The sequence below is a fragment of the Apteryx rowi genome, unplaced genomic scaffold, assembly GCF_003343035.1.
Source record: "Apteryx rowi isolate R43461 unplaced genomic scaffold, aptRow1 scaffold_66, whole genome shotgun sequence".
Classification (NCBI taxonomy): Eukaryota; Metazoa; Chordata; class Aves; order Apterygiformes; family Apterygidae; genus Apteryx; species Apteryx rowi.
The window spans coordinates 1475230-1488808 of record NW_020450938.1 but is presented as its reverse complement, the minus strand read 5'-3'; the positions used below and the strand labels follow the sequence as shown (position 1 = coordinate 1488808).

The 13579-nt window shown below is 43.5% G+C and overlaps 1 protein-coding gene across 1 annotated transcript; it reads right to left on the bottom strand.

Annotated features, from left to right (window-relative positions):
• Positions 1-405: 405 nt before the first annotated feature.
• On the bottom strand, positions 406-13576 carry DACT2 (dishevelled binding antagonist of beta catenin 2; the record flags this gene model as incomplete). The annotated part of the gene is made up of 4 exons (XM_026085095.1): positions 406-2204; positions 5474-5761; positions 7388-7520; positions 13355-13576. Coding segments are annotated over 4 exons (2442 nt in total), but the record flags the coding sequence as incomplete, so codon positions are not given.
• Positions 13577-13579: the final 3 nt, after the last annotated feature.

Sequence of the window (13579 nt, the reverse complement as noted above, 5' to 3'; positions counted from 1 at the left end):
TTTGGGGAAGAGCTCTTCTTGGGAGGCCTTTGTATCCAAGACAGATATTGTGGGTGCACATGGACAAAAAGTCATCAAGAGCCTGCCTGCAAAATCTTACAGCACAGGCTGTTTGGGCATGTCATCTCATATTAACATTTTGTTTCTACCATGATGACCCTTCTGCCTACTAAGAAAAGGCATCACACAATATACATAGATCCATATTTACAGAATAAATGGCAAAAGAGGAAATTAGATACAGTGACATTTATGTCCAGGCATTAACAAATTAAAAGATCCCTTGTGCTGATTCAGGGATTGTTCACAGTTTGTTTAAGCAGTCCTTTTCTCTGCACATCAGTTCTGTTTGGCAAAAAAAAGCCAGCAGGATGTCTCACTTGGATAAACAGATGATTGCTCTCCTTAAACCATGGTCATAACCTTTAGAGAGGCAGGTTGGAATCTCCTGATCTTCTTCTTCAGTGCCTTTGAAGCTTTGATGCGACAGATTTTGGGAACCGGGGGAAGGGACTTGGAAGAGGCCTGGACAGACCCTGATTGTCTGACAGAAGCTTCAGGCCAAATCAGCTCACTTTCATCACCCTCATCATAGTCAAGGGCAAGGCTGCTGCTGCTACTGCTGCCATCCAAATCGCTTTCGCTGGACTCACTGTCCCCAAAACAGTTAGCCGTGAAATCACTGACCTCCCCTTCGCTGGTCTCTGCAATGGTGGAGTGAAAGAGAGAAGCACACTCTGCAGAGTACTCAGAGTGGTCTGACTCACTTTTGGCATTAGCTCCATGGAGATGACTCTTTGAGTGAGCCCTCATACTCACAGTACGCAGGACACCAGCTCTCCTCACTGGCTGCCTTGGTGCCCTGGTACCAAAGCCACTAGAGAGGTTGGCCAAGTGGGCCTTGGCAGAGATCTCCACCGTGGATTGCCACTTGCGCTGCTTCTTCTTGGTGGCTGTGTCTATGTAAGCCGCTTCGAGGGAATACCATGCATTGGCAGAAGCCCTGTAGAGCTCTGGCCTGGATGGCACAGGGAGCAGTCTGAGCTGCGCAGGCAACAGGCTAGACTCTGAGCATGACCTGCCGGTCACATCACCTGAATACGAAGGTCTCCGCACAAGGCTTTTCATTCCGTGTGGTCTTTGGGGCTGAYTCCACTCAGCAGGCAGCCTGGCAGCTCCATGGAGCCCTCTTGCCTTCTCCGTGCAAAAGGCCTGCTTCCCAGGCCGGAGCACCTTTTCACTGTTCCTCCTCTTTATCTTTACTGCCTTTGTTTTGGAGCTGGCAAACTTGACCCGAACCTGGTGGGATTCTGCAGGGACGAACTGAGCATGAACAAACTCACTTCGTGCTGCTCGCTCAAGACCCCTGGTGTTAGTCAGTTTGGGATTTCCACATCTTTTGAGGGGCGGCTTTCTGGATGGGACAGGTTTAGGGTTCCAGGTGCCCAGGCTGGAGTCATCCTGGCATAGCTGTGAGCAGGACGAACTGTGCTCCTCGCTACTCTCCATTGCTTCTGCCAGAGGAGAGCCCCTTGCTGCCGACTTGGCAGGATAACAAGTATTCACAGCTGATGGCTCTGTGTCAGGTGGGGTGGACTGCTGTTCTCCATTCAGAGAGCACGCGGTCTCCTGCTGCTTGGCACATTCCCCCTCTGGCACCTCTCTCTGGAACTTCCCTTCAGCTTTGTTGCTTTCCAGAGAGCTCACTTGTTTTTCCAGCTGGCTACTGCTGCTGTTAATTTTCACTCCACTGGCGCTGGGGGTTATAATGAGTCTCTGGTGCATTGTGGATGGCTGGCTCTTTGTCGAAACTTGCTTACTGGCATCAGCCCGATTGTTTCCTTTGCATCTCGTCAGCTGGAGTAATTTATTGATGTAACCCCCTGGCTTGGCCTCAGTGGTTGGCCTAGTCCTAATCAAGCTGGGACCCATCATACTAGGCAGGGGTTTGCAGGGGGGAACCTGGAGGTCTGCTTCTGGGGATGACCCCACCAGGGAGAAAAGGGGGCTTTGTAAAGCCACCGCATGAAGGGGGCTTGGGTAAGGATATACATCAATGCCATTCTTGGAGACCAAATCGTTCTGGAATTTGGGGTCCATGCTGAGCAAGTGCAGTTCTCCTGTATGGCACAGAGGCAACATGGATTTGGGATCTGTCTCTTTCTGAAATCTAGTGTCTGCTGGAATGAGTCTTTCCAAGTCACCTACACATTGGATGAAAATAAATAACCTAATTAAATCACAGACAATTACACTCAAGCTGGCTTATGTTAAAAGCACTGTTTCAGTGGGATGTGCCAGCTTTTACTAAAATTGGTAGCATGAAGGAGGAAAAAAGTTTCAGTCCTCCAAGAAAACTGAATTACTTCAGAGCTTTTATTCACCTGAGCATAATGGAGATTAGAATGCCTTTTAATGCCAATGGTTAAACTCATGCATTGCAGGAAATTTAAACCGTGCTACTTAGAAGAAAATAAATCTGTGCATACAGAAAAATATTCTAGAACTTCACAGACTAACAGGAACTCAACAAAACAAACAAAAATAAGGAATTATTTTTATTTCTGAGTAGAGATGAAAAACGAATCAAGCACCAGAAAGCTTAAAGTTGAATGTCATGTAAAATTATCTAATGCAACAAATATAATTTGTTAACTCTTTCCCCTAAGACAGGATAAAGACTTCCTCTGGCTAAGTGTCTTATTTCTTTTCACTATAACCAACCTATTCCTGAAATTTCCAGCATGCAAGCAGTTTGTGACATTGTTTTTAATGGTTAAGTCTGAATTCCAGCTCCTCCTCCAATAGCATTACCAGTCTCATGGCTTTCTCAAGCAATTCACTTGTTTTACATTCAAGGTTTTTAGAGCCTTTGATTCCAGCCAGAAATATTCAGAGGTTTTACTGAATGGCAGAAACCAGGAATGGCAAAATTCTACATGTGGATTTCTAAAAAGTCAACCTTAAATGTGTAGAAGAGTGGAAGGAAAAATCCTTTTTTACCCTGACAGAGGAAAAGAAATTCTAAGGGTAAATACTCAGGCAGATGGAGGTTCAGTCCCTGAAGATGGCATTTATGACTACCAGTTCAGATCTCTTAAATCCTGGAGTACCTTTGAAGTTGATGTAAGTTACACTTGTCTCCTGCCCTGCTTCATCTCAGGAGCATTTCCTTTGCTGTGACCAAGAGCCAGATTGTGCTCTAAGAGCAGGACAGCTGTGTTAGGCCAGTGCACTATCCAAACAAGTCAACCAACAGAGCACTATGGCACTGCAATTTGATTACTTCTGGCACCAAGAGTACCGGAAGCACCATCTGTAATTAGCTTGGATTTCTCAGCATGACAGTGAAGACTGTAATGCCAACAAACCCTCAGCTAGCTAATTTCCTCAGTGCTTCCTGCTGCCAGAGCAAACTCACACATCAGGCCCAACTAGGTAATTCATTTACAGTGACTATTTCTGTCCTATCAGAGGAAGTTTTTGGGACACTTCAAAATTTGGAGTTGTCTGCAGTGTCCTACCTGAGGCACTTATTACAGCAAAGATCAGGATGATGATGTCTCAAACAATGTATTTTCATAACGAAAATTCTTAAGGAAACTGTTGGCAGTGCTCTCTTTTTGCCTTGTTTTTATATACTGTGCAGCACAAAAGTTCTGTGAAAAAGAAAGAGGCTTGTTCTACCACAAACTGATTTGTTCTCGGCACTACATTAAAAGGAAAGACAAAATTCTAACCCATGTTCTAGCTCAAGATGATATATGTCTTTGCATGAGGAATCCAGACTCATTACTTTATCTACAGTGAGGCAAGAAGGGATCTAAATCAGGATTGCCAACTTTTAACAAAAAATATCTTATCCTGGTAAAAAATGAACAGGAACCCAAAAATTCAATCAAAGGAGCAGTGACTCTCAACCAGTGCAAAGGAACCAGGAAGGGCTCACAAGAATGTGCCTGCTGGGTCTCAGCAAGCCTTCCTGTTGCCACTGAAAGAAAAAGCAGTCCATTTGCACCTGGCCCAGTTACGTAGGTGGGGGACAAGCTAAGGGGAGGAAAAGAGAAGTTTCTTCCCCTCTCCAGTTGATGCTCTTCTAACATAATGTCTTGCCTCACCTCCCTGCAACATGGTCAGCTTTGCAGGAACTTTTTCTTCAGGTCTACGTGGAGACAACCACCCCTCTATTTATGGTTCTCACACTGAAGAAGCAAAGAGTTTGTAGCCAGGAAGAAGGGAGAAAGTAAGAGGGGTTGATGGAGGTCTGTACCTTCACTTCCACACCACTACTTAACATCAACTAGCATATTCTTCTGCTAGTCTATCTCCATATCCAAAATCATAAAGCCCCTGGGGTCTTAGCAAAATGTTGCAAGGCAGGAAAGTTTCTGATACAACATCAAGTCTGTAACCTGAACACAGGAGCCAGGGACCACTGAGCTCAGCTCCATCCTCAACCTCCAAGAAGCCTTGGGAACATTTTGCTGTTAGGCTGTAATTTACCACCATCACATCAGGTGTGCCTGTGCAGACAGGTACATCACATCATCCATGGCCTCTGCTTCTGCTCTAAGCAAGCCAGAGATGAACTAGCCCAGGTCCAGAAGCAGTGGAGAACATTCAGAGTGACACTATGTTTGAAACGATGTTCTCTGTGACTTCACTGTTTCTACTGTCATGCAGCTAGCTGGCTCACCATAAGAACTGCACTATCACATGGCTGCCGGTCTGAGGTCACAGAGGGACCCAAAATAAAAAAATAATATGATGTCATTCTACAGCTGGGTAAAGAGGAAACTCAGAATATTAATGGTTTTGTCCAAAGGGATGAAGTAAATTCATGTTTGATCCAACATTAGGCTCAAAGCTGGTTCCTAGGTAGTCCATTAACCTTTGGTGTCTGTTATCCCTAACTTTACATAAGAAAAGTCTGAAAAAGGATAATATTTGAGTCCACAGTAATTTGAATAAAGATGGTTAGGTAATAGGTATTATCATACTGATTTGACAAGTGATTGAGAAAACAGACACTAAATCTGGAAGCAGCTCTTTCTCCTGAGATTTTTATAAAATCCTTCTCAGTAGAATGTAACAGCTGTAATACTGAATTTACCTTGTACTTTCATACATACCTGTCATTTCATGCAAATATTGAATTTTTTCTATTTCATGAATAGATAAATTAAAATGATATCTAGACATTCATGACAATTTCACCTCATGCACTTAAATACTTTTGATTTCTATCTTTATTTGTCCTGTTTACTTGTTGTTGTTTAAAAGCAGCTGAGTATGAGACAAGTGAAAGTTGGACAGTATATGGTTTGGCTATGTGGTTTAATTTAATTCTCACTTTGTGTATTTAAAATTAGTGCTGTATACTAATTACACTATTGGTGTATTAGCTTTTAAAAGTAATAACTGTGATTTTTCCCCTTCTCTTGGATGAGTATCCAGTTCTGCAGTCGATTACCTGTGGAAACTGGCCTCGGTCGGGACCTGGCTGGAGTCCCAGAAATGTCCGTATTAACTGTAATCCAACATCCATCGCTGACATAGGTTCCCTGCTGTTGGAAGCTGGTGGTGTGCACAGTAGTTTCATCTGCAGACTTGGGTCGGTAATCAAACACACTGAGCCTTGCTTTAGGGTGTTGAGAGCTGGGCAAGAGATTGGTGTGGGAGGAGGAGATAGACTCGCTGTACACAGAGGTGCAGGAATTGGAGAGCGAGCAAGAACCACCGTCACTCAGGTCGTAGAAGCCTGAAGAGTTAAAATAAATACGAAGATCATTATGATTTAGTGACTAAACATGCTCTGTAGAAGAAAAATGCAGAAAATAAAATAAATCTTCCTCTGCTATTTGCCACAGGTCTAGATTTATGATCATTTCCTGGGGTAACTATTGGAGAGATATACTCCAACTCAACACATTTTATTGGGTCTCTGCATATTTACTCTGGTCATGAGCCAGCACAGCATACACGTACATGCTTAATTCTGAGGTGGGATGGGGTGAAGTGCAGCACCATCACGCCTAGTTCTTCACTGGAGAACTTCTTTGGGGACTGTTATGCAACAGGTATAAAATAGGGCCATCTTATGCCGTTGTAACTTGGCTAGGTGCCAAGATTGGAAAGTAGAGCAAAACTAGCCTGCGACCAGAGCTGCCAAGCCTAAGACAGCTGGAACGTGTAAGGGCAGAGAACAGAGGCTATCTTCTCTCTCCAAGTCTTGTGACTATTGCCAATTAATCATGAAAGTTGTATTAAATAAGGCTTTTTGTAAGTTAAAGACAGGAATTTTTATTAGTCCTCTCTATATGAAGCAAACGGAGAAAAGCAAGCTGATTCCTTTGAATTATGTATATAAGCCTAATCATATTATTCTTGAACTGAAACACTTACAGAACCCTGCACTTCTTATAGCCACTATAACTATCAGCCCACAAAAATACATACACTGTTAACATAAATTGTACTTAGGACAAATGGTTGAAAACTATTAGGAGAAGTAGTTAATGGGAAGATGTTTTATCTCTGCTCGTTTTTTTTAATAACACTTCAGAAAAGTATTAATTGTTAATGTATATATACTGATGGGCATGAAATGATTTTCCTCATATCATATAAGTTTTCAAGATTCCAACAAAAATTTGTCTCACTGAAGACTTAAGTAATTTCAAAATTCTTCTTGAAAAGAGGTATTCCTATTGTCTCACACTAGATAACAGAAACTGTTTTTAACAGATATCCTACCTATATAAGGCCACATTTCAGCTCTCTTTGTGAATCAGACCAGAAACCTGAAACTCAGTCTCCCTCAGTCCATGAAAGCTTTAGCCAGCAAACGGCTGGGGTAGCTTTTCTCAGAGTGTTTTAATAGAGCTGTTACACTTTTTATATAAATGATCAAACATTCATTAGGCCAGAGTACAGCAGTGATATTGATCTTAAAGGCTTTAAGAGAGCTTTCTCTGATTTAAGCAGAGCACTGACTTCGATGTTGGTCTCCCTCACTTCTAGGAAGTATTCTAGTCACTTTGTCAATGGCCATTCTGCACTGGATAAGGTCTGCAATGGATTAATCAATCTGTCTCCTTCTCCTCCTCCTTCTGTTTGTGGCTAAAATGCCCATTTTCATCAAAATTTTATGTACTTTCAGAGAAAATTTTCTGTGTGAATGAACCAGCATTTTCCAATTACATCAGCTTTGTTGGAAGACTCCCATCATCCCAATGTGCGCGCTCTGTGCCAGGTCACTACTCTCCACCTCAGCCCATGGGCACTGTTTTTGATCAAATAATACAGGGAGTTTTGTTTAGCAGTCCACATCTTTCAGTTCTATTAGCACCATACTCCTGGCAATAAATGACCAAATGCGCATTACCTGAGCTGGGCCGGCTGTCACTGTCCAGRTATTCACTGGAGGTCTTACTGACGTCCAGTTTCAGCTCACTTATTTGCTGGTCTAGTTGATCCAGGTGGCTTTTCAAGCCGACATCCTGTCTCCTCAAACGAGACTAATTCATAAGTTGAGGAAAGAAGGTGGAAATGAAGAATAATCACAGTTAGAATCTCAGCAGCAACTTGTGAATTCAGGCCATCTGTGCCGGACAGATTATGTGCTCATAAAATGTTTTGCTTAGCTAGGCACTGCTGCAATTGGCTCTCTTTAATGAGACTGAAATAAAGTACAAAACATCTTTCTCAGAATATATTGTCTTCTGTCTAGCTGAAGATTTTCTCAATACTTTTCATACTGGATAAATTATTTTTACCTTCCCTTTTTGTTACACCTATGGCAGGAACTGTATCACTCTAAAGATAATGGCAGTCTTTCCCCAATTAACACATTAATGTACTCCATTTTGCCAATGCTGCAGCTGAGTGGAGAATGAGATAAACATTATGGATCGTCTGAATGCACTCTAAGACACTTGTGGTCTAAGACACCTTCTGATGAAAGGAAACTACTGCATATAAAGCTGTCTTATGGCCACATGAAGTACAGGCAGCATACTTAATTCTGCAAACTCCTTAAGCTTTGATGACATCTCTTTATAGCTGAATGGGTACATGGCATGAACTCTGACATCTCTTTATTTTGCTGAAAGTTTTCCTCGCATGTCTCATCGCCAGATATTTCCACACGTTTTATGCAAGCAGAAGATGGTATTTGAATCTTTCTGTGAAAATTAGTGTATTTAAAATAAATGGTGTGTCAAACTCATGAATAATCCTTCAGAAGCCACCAACAAGGGCCTGTGCCTATTACAATAATTGACCAGGCTGACCTGAGAAAACGACTAGTGCAGTTGCTCCCCCCATATCTGTGCAGCCAGCTCAGAGAGGCAGATGGCCAGTCATTAGAGTACCAGCCAAACAACCATGGCTGGTTTTGGTCACAAACTTCTCACATGGCTTGGCAAATTATCTGGGCCCAAGCTTACAAAGGTATTTAGGCGACTTCTAATTATATCACACTTAACTATACATTCTACAAGACTTTCCAGAAGGGTAGTCTCTGGAAGCTAATTGTAAAGTTGTGCTCATAGACCCTGAGGGGCCAGGTTTCCATTCAGTAATGGCAAGAAAAACATGACTAAGATTTTTCTTTATGCATATATTTCAGATTTAAAAATATAAGCGGTAGTTCTAGCAGCATTTCCAACCCTGAATGTAAAAAACAAAAAAACCTGAGGTCCCTTAAACTAAAGTATCTGCAAAATTAAATGACATACAGAAAAAAATCAAAATCAGTATGTACACATTTTCAATTCTGCTGTCCTTGTGTTCCAATTATTCAGCTTTTAAGAGTTGCATTTTCAGGTTTATCCATTGCTATAAATAGTAAAAACAAAGAAAAGCTAAGATCCTGATGTAATGAAGAAATAATCAGAAATGAAGATTCACGGAAAAGAGAAAAAACAGATGTCATGAGGCTCACAAGACAATTTTTTTGGTTGGTGATGCTGCCCAGAAGAATAAAAAGGTATTTCTAGCCTGCCTTGTAATTATAGAGAACTAGAGGAAAATATTAGACACAAGAAATAAAAGCCCTTTTTGTTAGTCTCACACAAAGGTAGAAAGCTTTAGACTCAATACGCTTATTACTGCTTCCTAAGAAAACAGGTAGCGATTTTCACTCTTCCTGTTTCACATAAACACAAAGCTAAGGGAGACTCAGATAAAGGAGATTTTCTATCCCATCTGAATGATGAATATATAAAGAAGTACTAAGGAGGTTATTTCCTTTATAGTGAAGAAACAAAAACATGCCGTGCCTCCTTCAATCCCACCTACTCAGGAAATCACAAAGTTGTTTTCATGGCTGGAATTAATTGCTTAATGATTAATGTTTTGCCAGCCAATCCCTCAGTCTGTGGTTTCTGATTAATGGCAGAGAGGCCACAAGGCTCTCAGGTATTCAGAGATTATTTATTATACCTCCAGGTTCTGTCTGTGCTTTCACAGCATTTTAACCAACACAAATGATTTACATCATCATTTTTAACCCTTTTATGGTGTCCCACAGCTTTGGGTTTTCACGTTTCTGGCAGACTTCATAGCTTTGATCTTTCAGTTAACTCCTGCAATCCAAGACAATGAGTTCCCCAAACCATACTGATGACTCTTCCGGTGCGATTGCTTGAGGTTTATTGTTGTTATTGTTCTAATAACCACACTAAGCAGTACCTAGAACAATAAACCCTAAATACACTCTTTCTCAATTCACAACATGAATTTTACATGAGACAAAACCTTGCAGGTGAAACCATCTGTTTGCTTTGGGCAATGCAGCTGTGAAGACTTCTCTAGGCTGCATGATGCAGGGAAGGAAGAGTGCTTTCTTGCCTGAAAAAATGCAGGACCAGACTTTCAAAATCTACTTGTACTACTGATGGCATCCAGTCTTTGGAAATCCAGTTTGAGATACCTTCATGACACCTATTTTTCAGAAGGAAGAACACTCTTGAAAAAGTGGGTTCCTATGGGTCATCACAAATTGGCACCCCAAATGAAGACACGAGAAACCACTGGTCACGTTTGACTATTTTGCTCAACTATTAATCTCTTAAATTAAAGGGAGCCTTGACATTTATTTCTACGGGTGTAGATTAGGACCTGACAATTTTATTAATCTAATGGTATTTTGGAATGCATAAAAAACAGCATTAATCTTAGCTAGTTTTGCACATCTAACATGTAGCCACCCTTGGGTCTTTTTTAACTGGCAGTGCAAAGCAGCCAGTTGCAGATGGAAATTAATCTCACCTATCTCAGACCCTTATCCCAGGGTAAGCTGAATGAATCCCTTCCAGAAGCATCTGTTTCTTTCCAATGAGAAAAGCTTGAATTTAGACAACTAAGTTAACTTTAATAAATATATATTTTTAAAGACACCCTGTGTTTAAGAGATGTTCTCTTCTATTTGAAACTAGTCTAAGGTGAAGAAGACCTATGCAAAATGCAGGATACTGTTTTTTTTTCTCTCTCTCTTCAGTATAAGCTGTGTCCCTTTTCTACATTTTTACAACGTGATAAGCCACCTGAAAGCTTGTAAAACAAAAATCATTGCACTCAGATCAATATTTTATAAATAATGTTCTCTGAAGAAACAACTGAGAAATATTGAATGCTGCTGCCTTAAATATCTACCTAGTTAGACAGTGAGAGTGTCATAGATTTCTCTCTTTGTATTAGCTTGAACTTGCATGTCTTCTTCCTCTTCTAGGCCACCATAATATGGTTTGGCCAAGAGACGAGTCTAGCATCTTTGGTAGATGGTGTTACTTAACTCTGCTTCTCCCATACAGAGTGGTCCTGCCTGGGCTGCAGTAACTTGCAGCTGTCAGAAGAGCTCCTGGCCACCAAAATGAGCCACTGGCAGAGACAAAGGAGGAGGCAGCTGAGGACAGCGGACTGCTGGGGGCAGCAAAAAGTCCGTGGCCTTGCTGCTGATGCCAGATTTCTGGGAAGGCTGGCTGGTAGCTGTCACAGGGAAGGGATTGGGATGTTAGAGTGGCATCTGTTAGTGGTCTTTACAGCATCTGACGGCTCTCCTGTTGTTTCTGCTGATGGCACTTGACTCCCCATGATACTGCCTCCGTTCTTCTGTTTCTCTCCTTCCCATGGTAGGAGAACCTTGGCCTGACTCCTTGTCAATTTTGTTTCCACTGCCGAGAAGCCTCAAGTCAGCTTGGGCTGATACAGCTTCCTGATTTTATGTTGCAGGGACCAAACTTTTTCCTGAACTAAGCTAGGACCTCACTACAGCTCAGGGCTATAGCCCTGCTTGAAACTCGGTATAAGCTACACAGCAAGACAAAACTACATTTACATTGTTAATGAGTTTCTCAGTCAGAAAGCTTACAGAGCAATGATCACATATTCTATTTTCCCTGGGCCAAGAGCAACAAGAAGAAAGACGTAACACTCCAGGAGCAATGCTGTACTTCGCATTTTCAATTGCTCTTAGTTTTAACTTAATTTTCTGTGACCATGAGCAGAATTTTCAAGGGTTTGAGTGTGACATGCTGCCCATGAGTCACTGAGTAGTTTTCAGTGTATAGTCTCTGGGCTCCTAGAATCTGAAAACCTTTTTATCAGTTGGCTTTATTTTGCTATTAAGCAAAATCGACATCTGTACCTACTCAAGTATGTGCCTGCAAATCAGAGGTGAAAAAAACATTAGAAAGCTACCAGGTATGCCAGTCTGGAAAGTTTCCAGCAGTCACAGGTCAATTGGAGGAGCTTTTTGTCACTACTTTAAGCATTCACATGATGGCAGTTTCGCTGAAGAACCTGCCTGTAGATTTATATAGTTCTGAGTAGTACTTTTCTTCAAGCTTTTTGAACACTTCCTTCCCAGACAACCCCAGAAAACGGTGAGCCACGTTTCCCATAATTGCAGTGGCACCTACTGGTGAAATCCATCTTTTTCCAGCATGCGCTAAGGCACCCTAATTCTCATGACTCCTGCAGTTCTAAAGGCAAAATTTTAAAGGCTGTTTTCTCCCATTTTAATGGGTAGTTTCTCCCATGTCCTTGAAAGCCCATAAGGTGCCAGTAAAGTCGTGACAAACTAATCTTCTATTTTCAGATCTTATTTGAAAAAATCATATAAACAAATGAGTAATAAAAGCACAACAGCTGACAAAAAGTGAATAGTCACTATGGTCAGAGGTCACTGGGTGTTTCTATTAACCCAGTGGCCCCAGACAGGGGATAAACGCTTTCAGTTCTTTTTTCTTTTTKTAAAAAAAAAWATATATATAAGTGAAGCTATTAGTTAAAAAAAATGACAGGCATTCGCTGGTGGCAAGTGACTGGCAATCCACTGGTCCTGCATTTTTTATTTTAATCATACGCCTGCTGCTGCGTTTTCACGTGCAGTGGTTAGGTTTCCCTGAAGGTTAAAGCCAATTTTCTTTCTGAGATGCTGTCTGTTAAAACTGCAGGCAGCGAGCACATATCCTTTCTGCTTTCACACCTGATGGATAACTGATGACCGAGCCTCACATCAAGACCGGGAGGGAAAGGGCTCTGAATTAACTTTGAGTTTACTGAAGTGTGTAATTGCCCATACTAGAGATTAAAGCCCTCTACCCTTTGATTGCGATCTCTCTTACGAAACTAGTTTCAATCCCGATGTAGATTTTTTTTCCCTCTTCTTTCACAAAAACGGGCCAGTGCCAAGCATAAGACTTCAAATACAAGGCCTGTCATTCAATTATTTTTTCTCTTTTGATCACACGGTCTGTTGCAAGAACAAAGTATTTACGGCTCACGAAACCCTTCCTGGTGGATTTCCTGCCGCTCACGCGTATCTGGTGTGCGCACACGGCCGCGCAGACCGCGGGGCGGCTCTGCCATGCGCGGTGCCCCGCTCTGCGCGCCTTTTCGGCTGCTCTCCAAGCGGCCGCCGCAGTTAAACGCTGCTCGCTTGCAAGCCCAGTACCTGCATTACTTAAGTTAAGCATCCCCTACTTCTTGGCCCCGATGAATAAGCAACTCCTCCTCAGCGCTCCCCTTGGCACAGCGCCCTGCGCCAGCTTCACGTGCTCCCCTTCGGCGCGGACGCGCTCGGGCCAACTCCCGCGTGCCGGATCGGTGACCGTTACAACGGCCGTAACGGCGGCAGCCCCCCGCCGCGCGGCCCGGGGCGCGCCGAGGCGGCACCCTCCGGCAAAGCCCTGCCCCCGCCAACGCCGCCGCCGCCCGGAGCAGCGCTGCCTCCGGCCCGGCCCCGCGGCCGCCGCCGTGTGAGGCGGTGTGTCTCCTCGCCCGCCCCAGCACCGCGGCGCGGCCCCCGCGGGCGGCAGAGCGGCCCCGGCCCCGGCCCGGCCCTTACCAGCTGCTCCTTGAGGGCGGCGAGGGTGGCCTCCAGCCGGTGCTCCTTGCTGTGCGCGGGCAGCGGCTGCTCCCCGCCGCCCGCCGGCGCCCGCTGCGGCATGGCCAGGGCGGCCCGCACCAGCGCCCGCTGCTTCTCCCGCAGCACCTGGAGCTCCTGGAGGCCGGCCAGGGCCGCCTGCAGCCGCTCGCCCACCCGGCCGCGATCCCAGCCGCCCACCCGCGG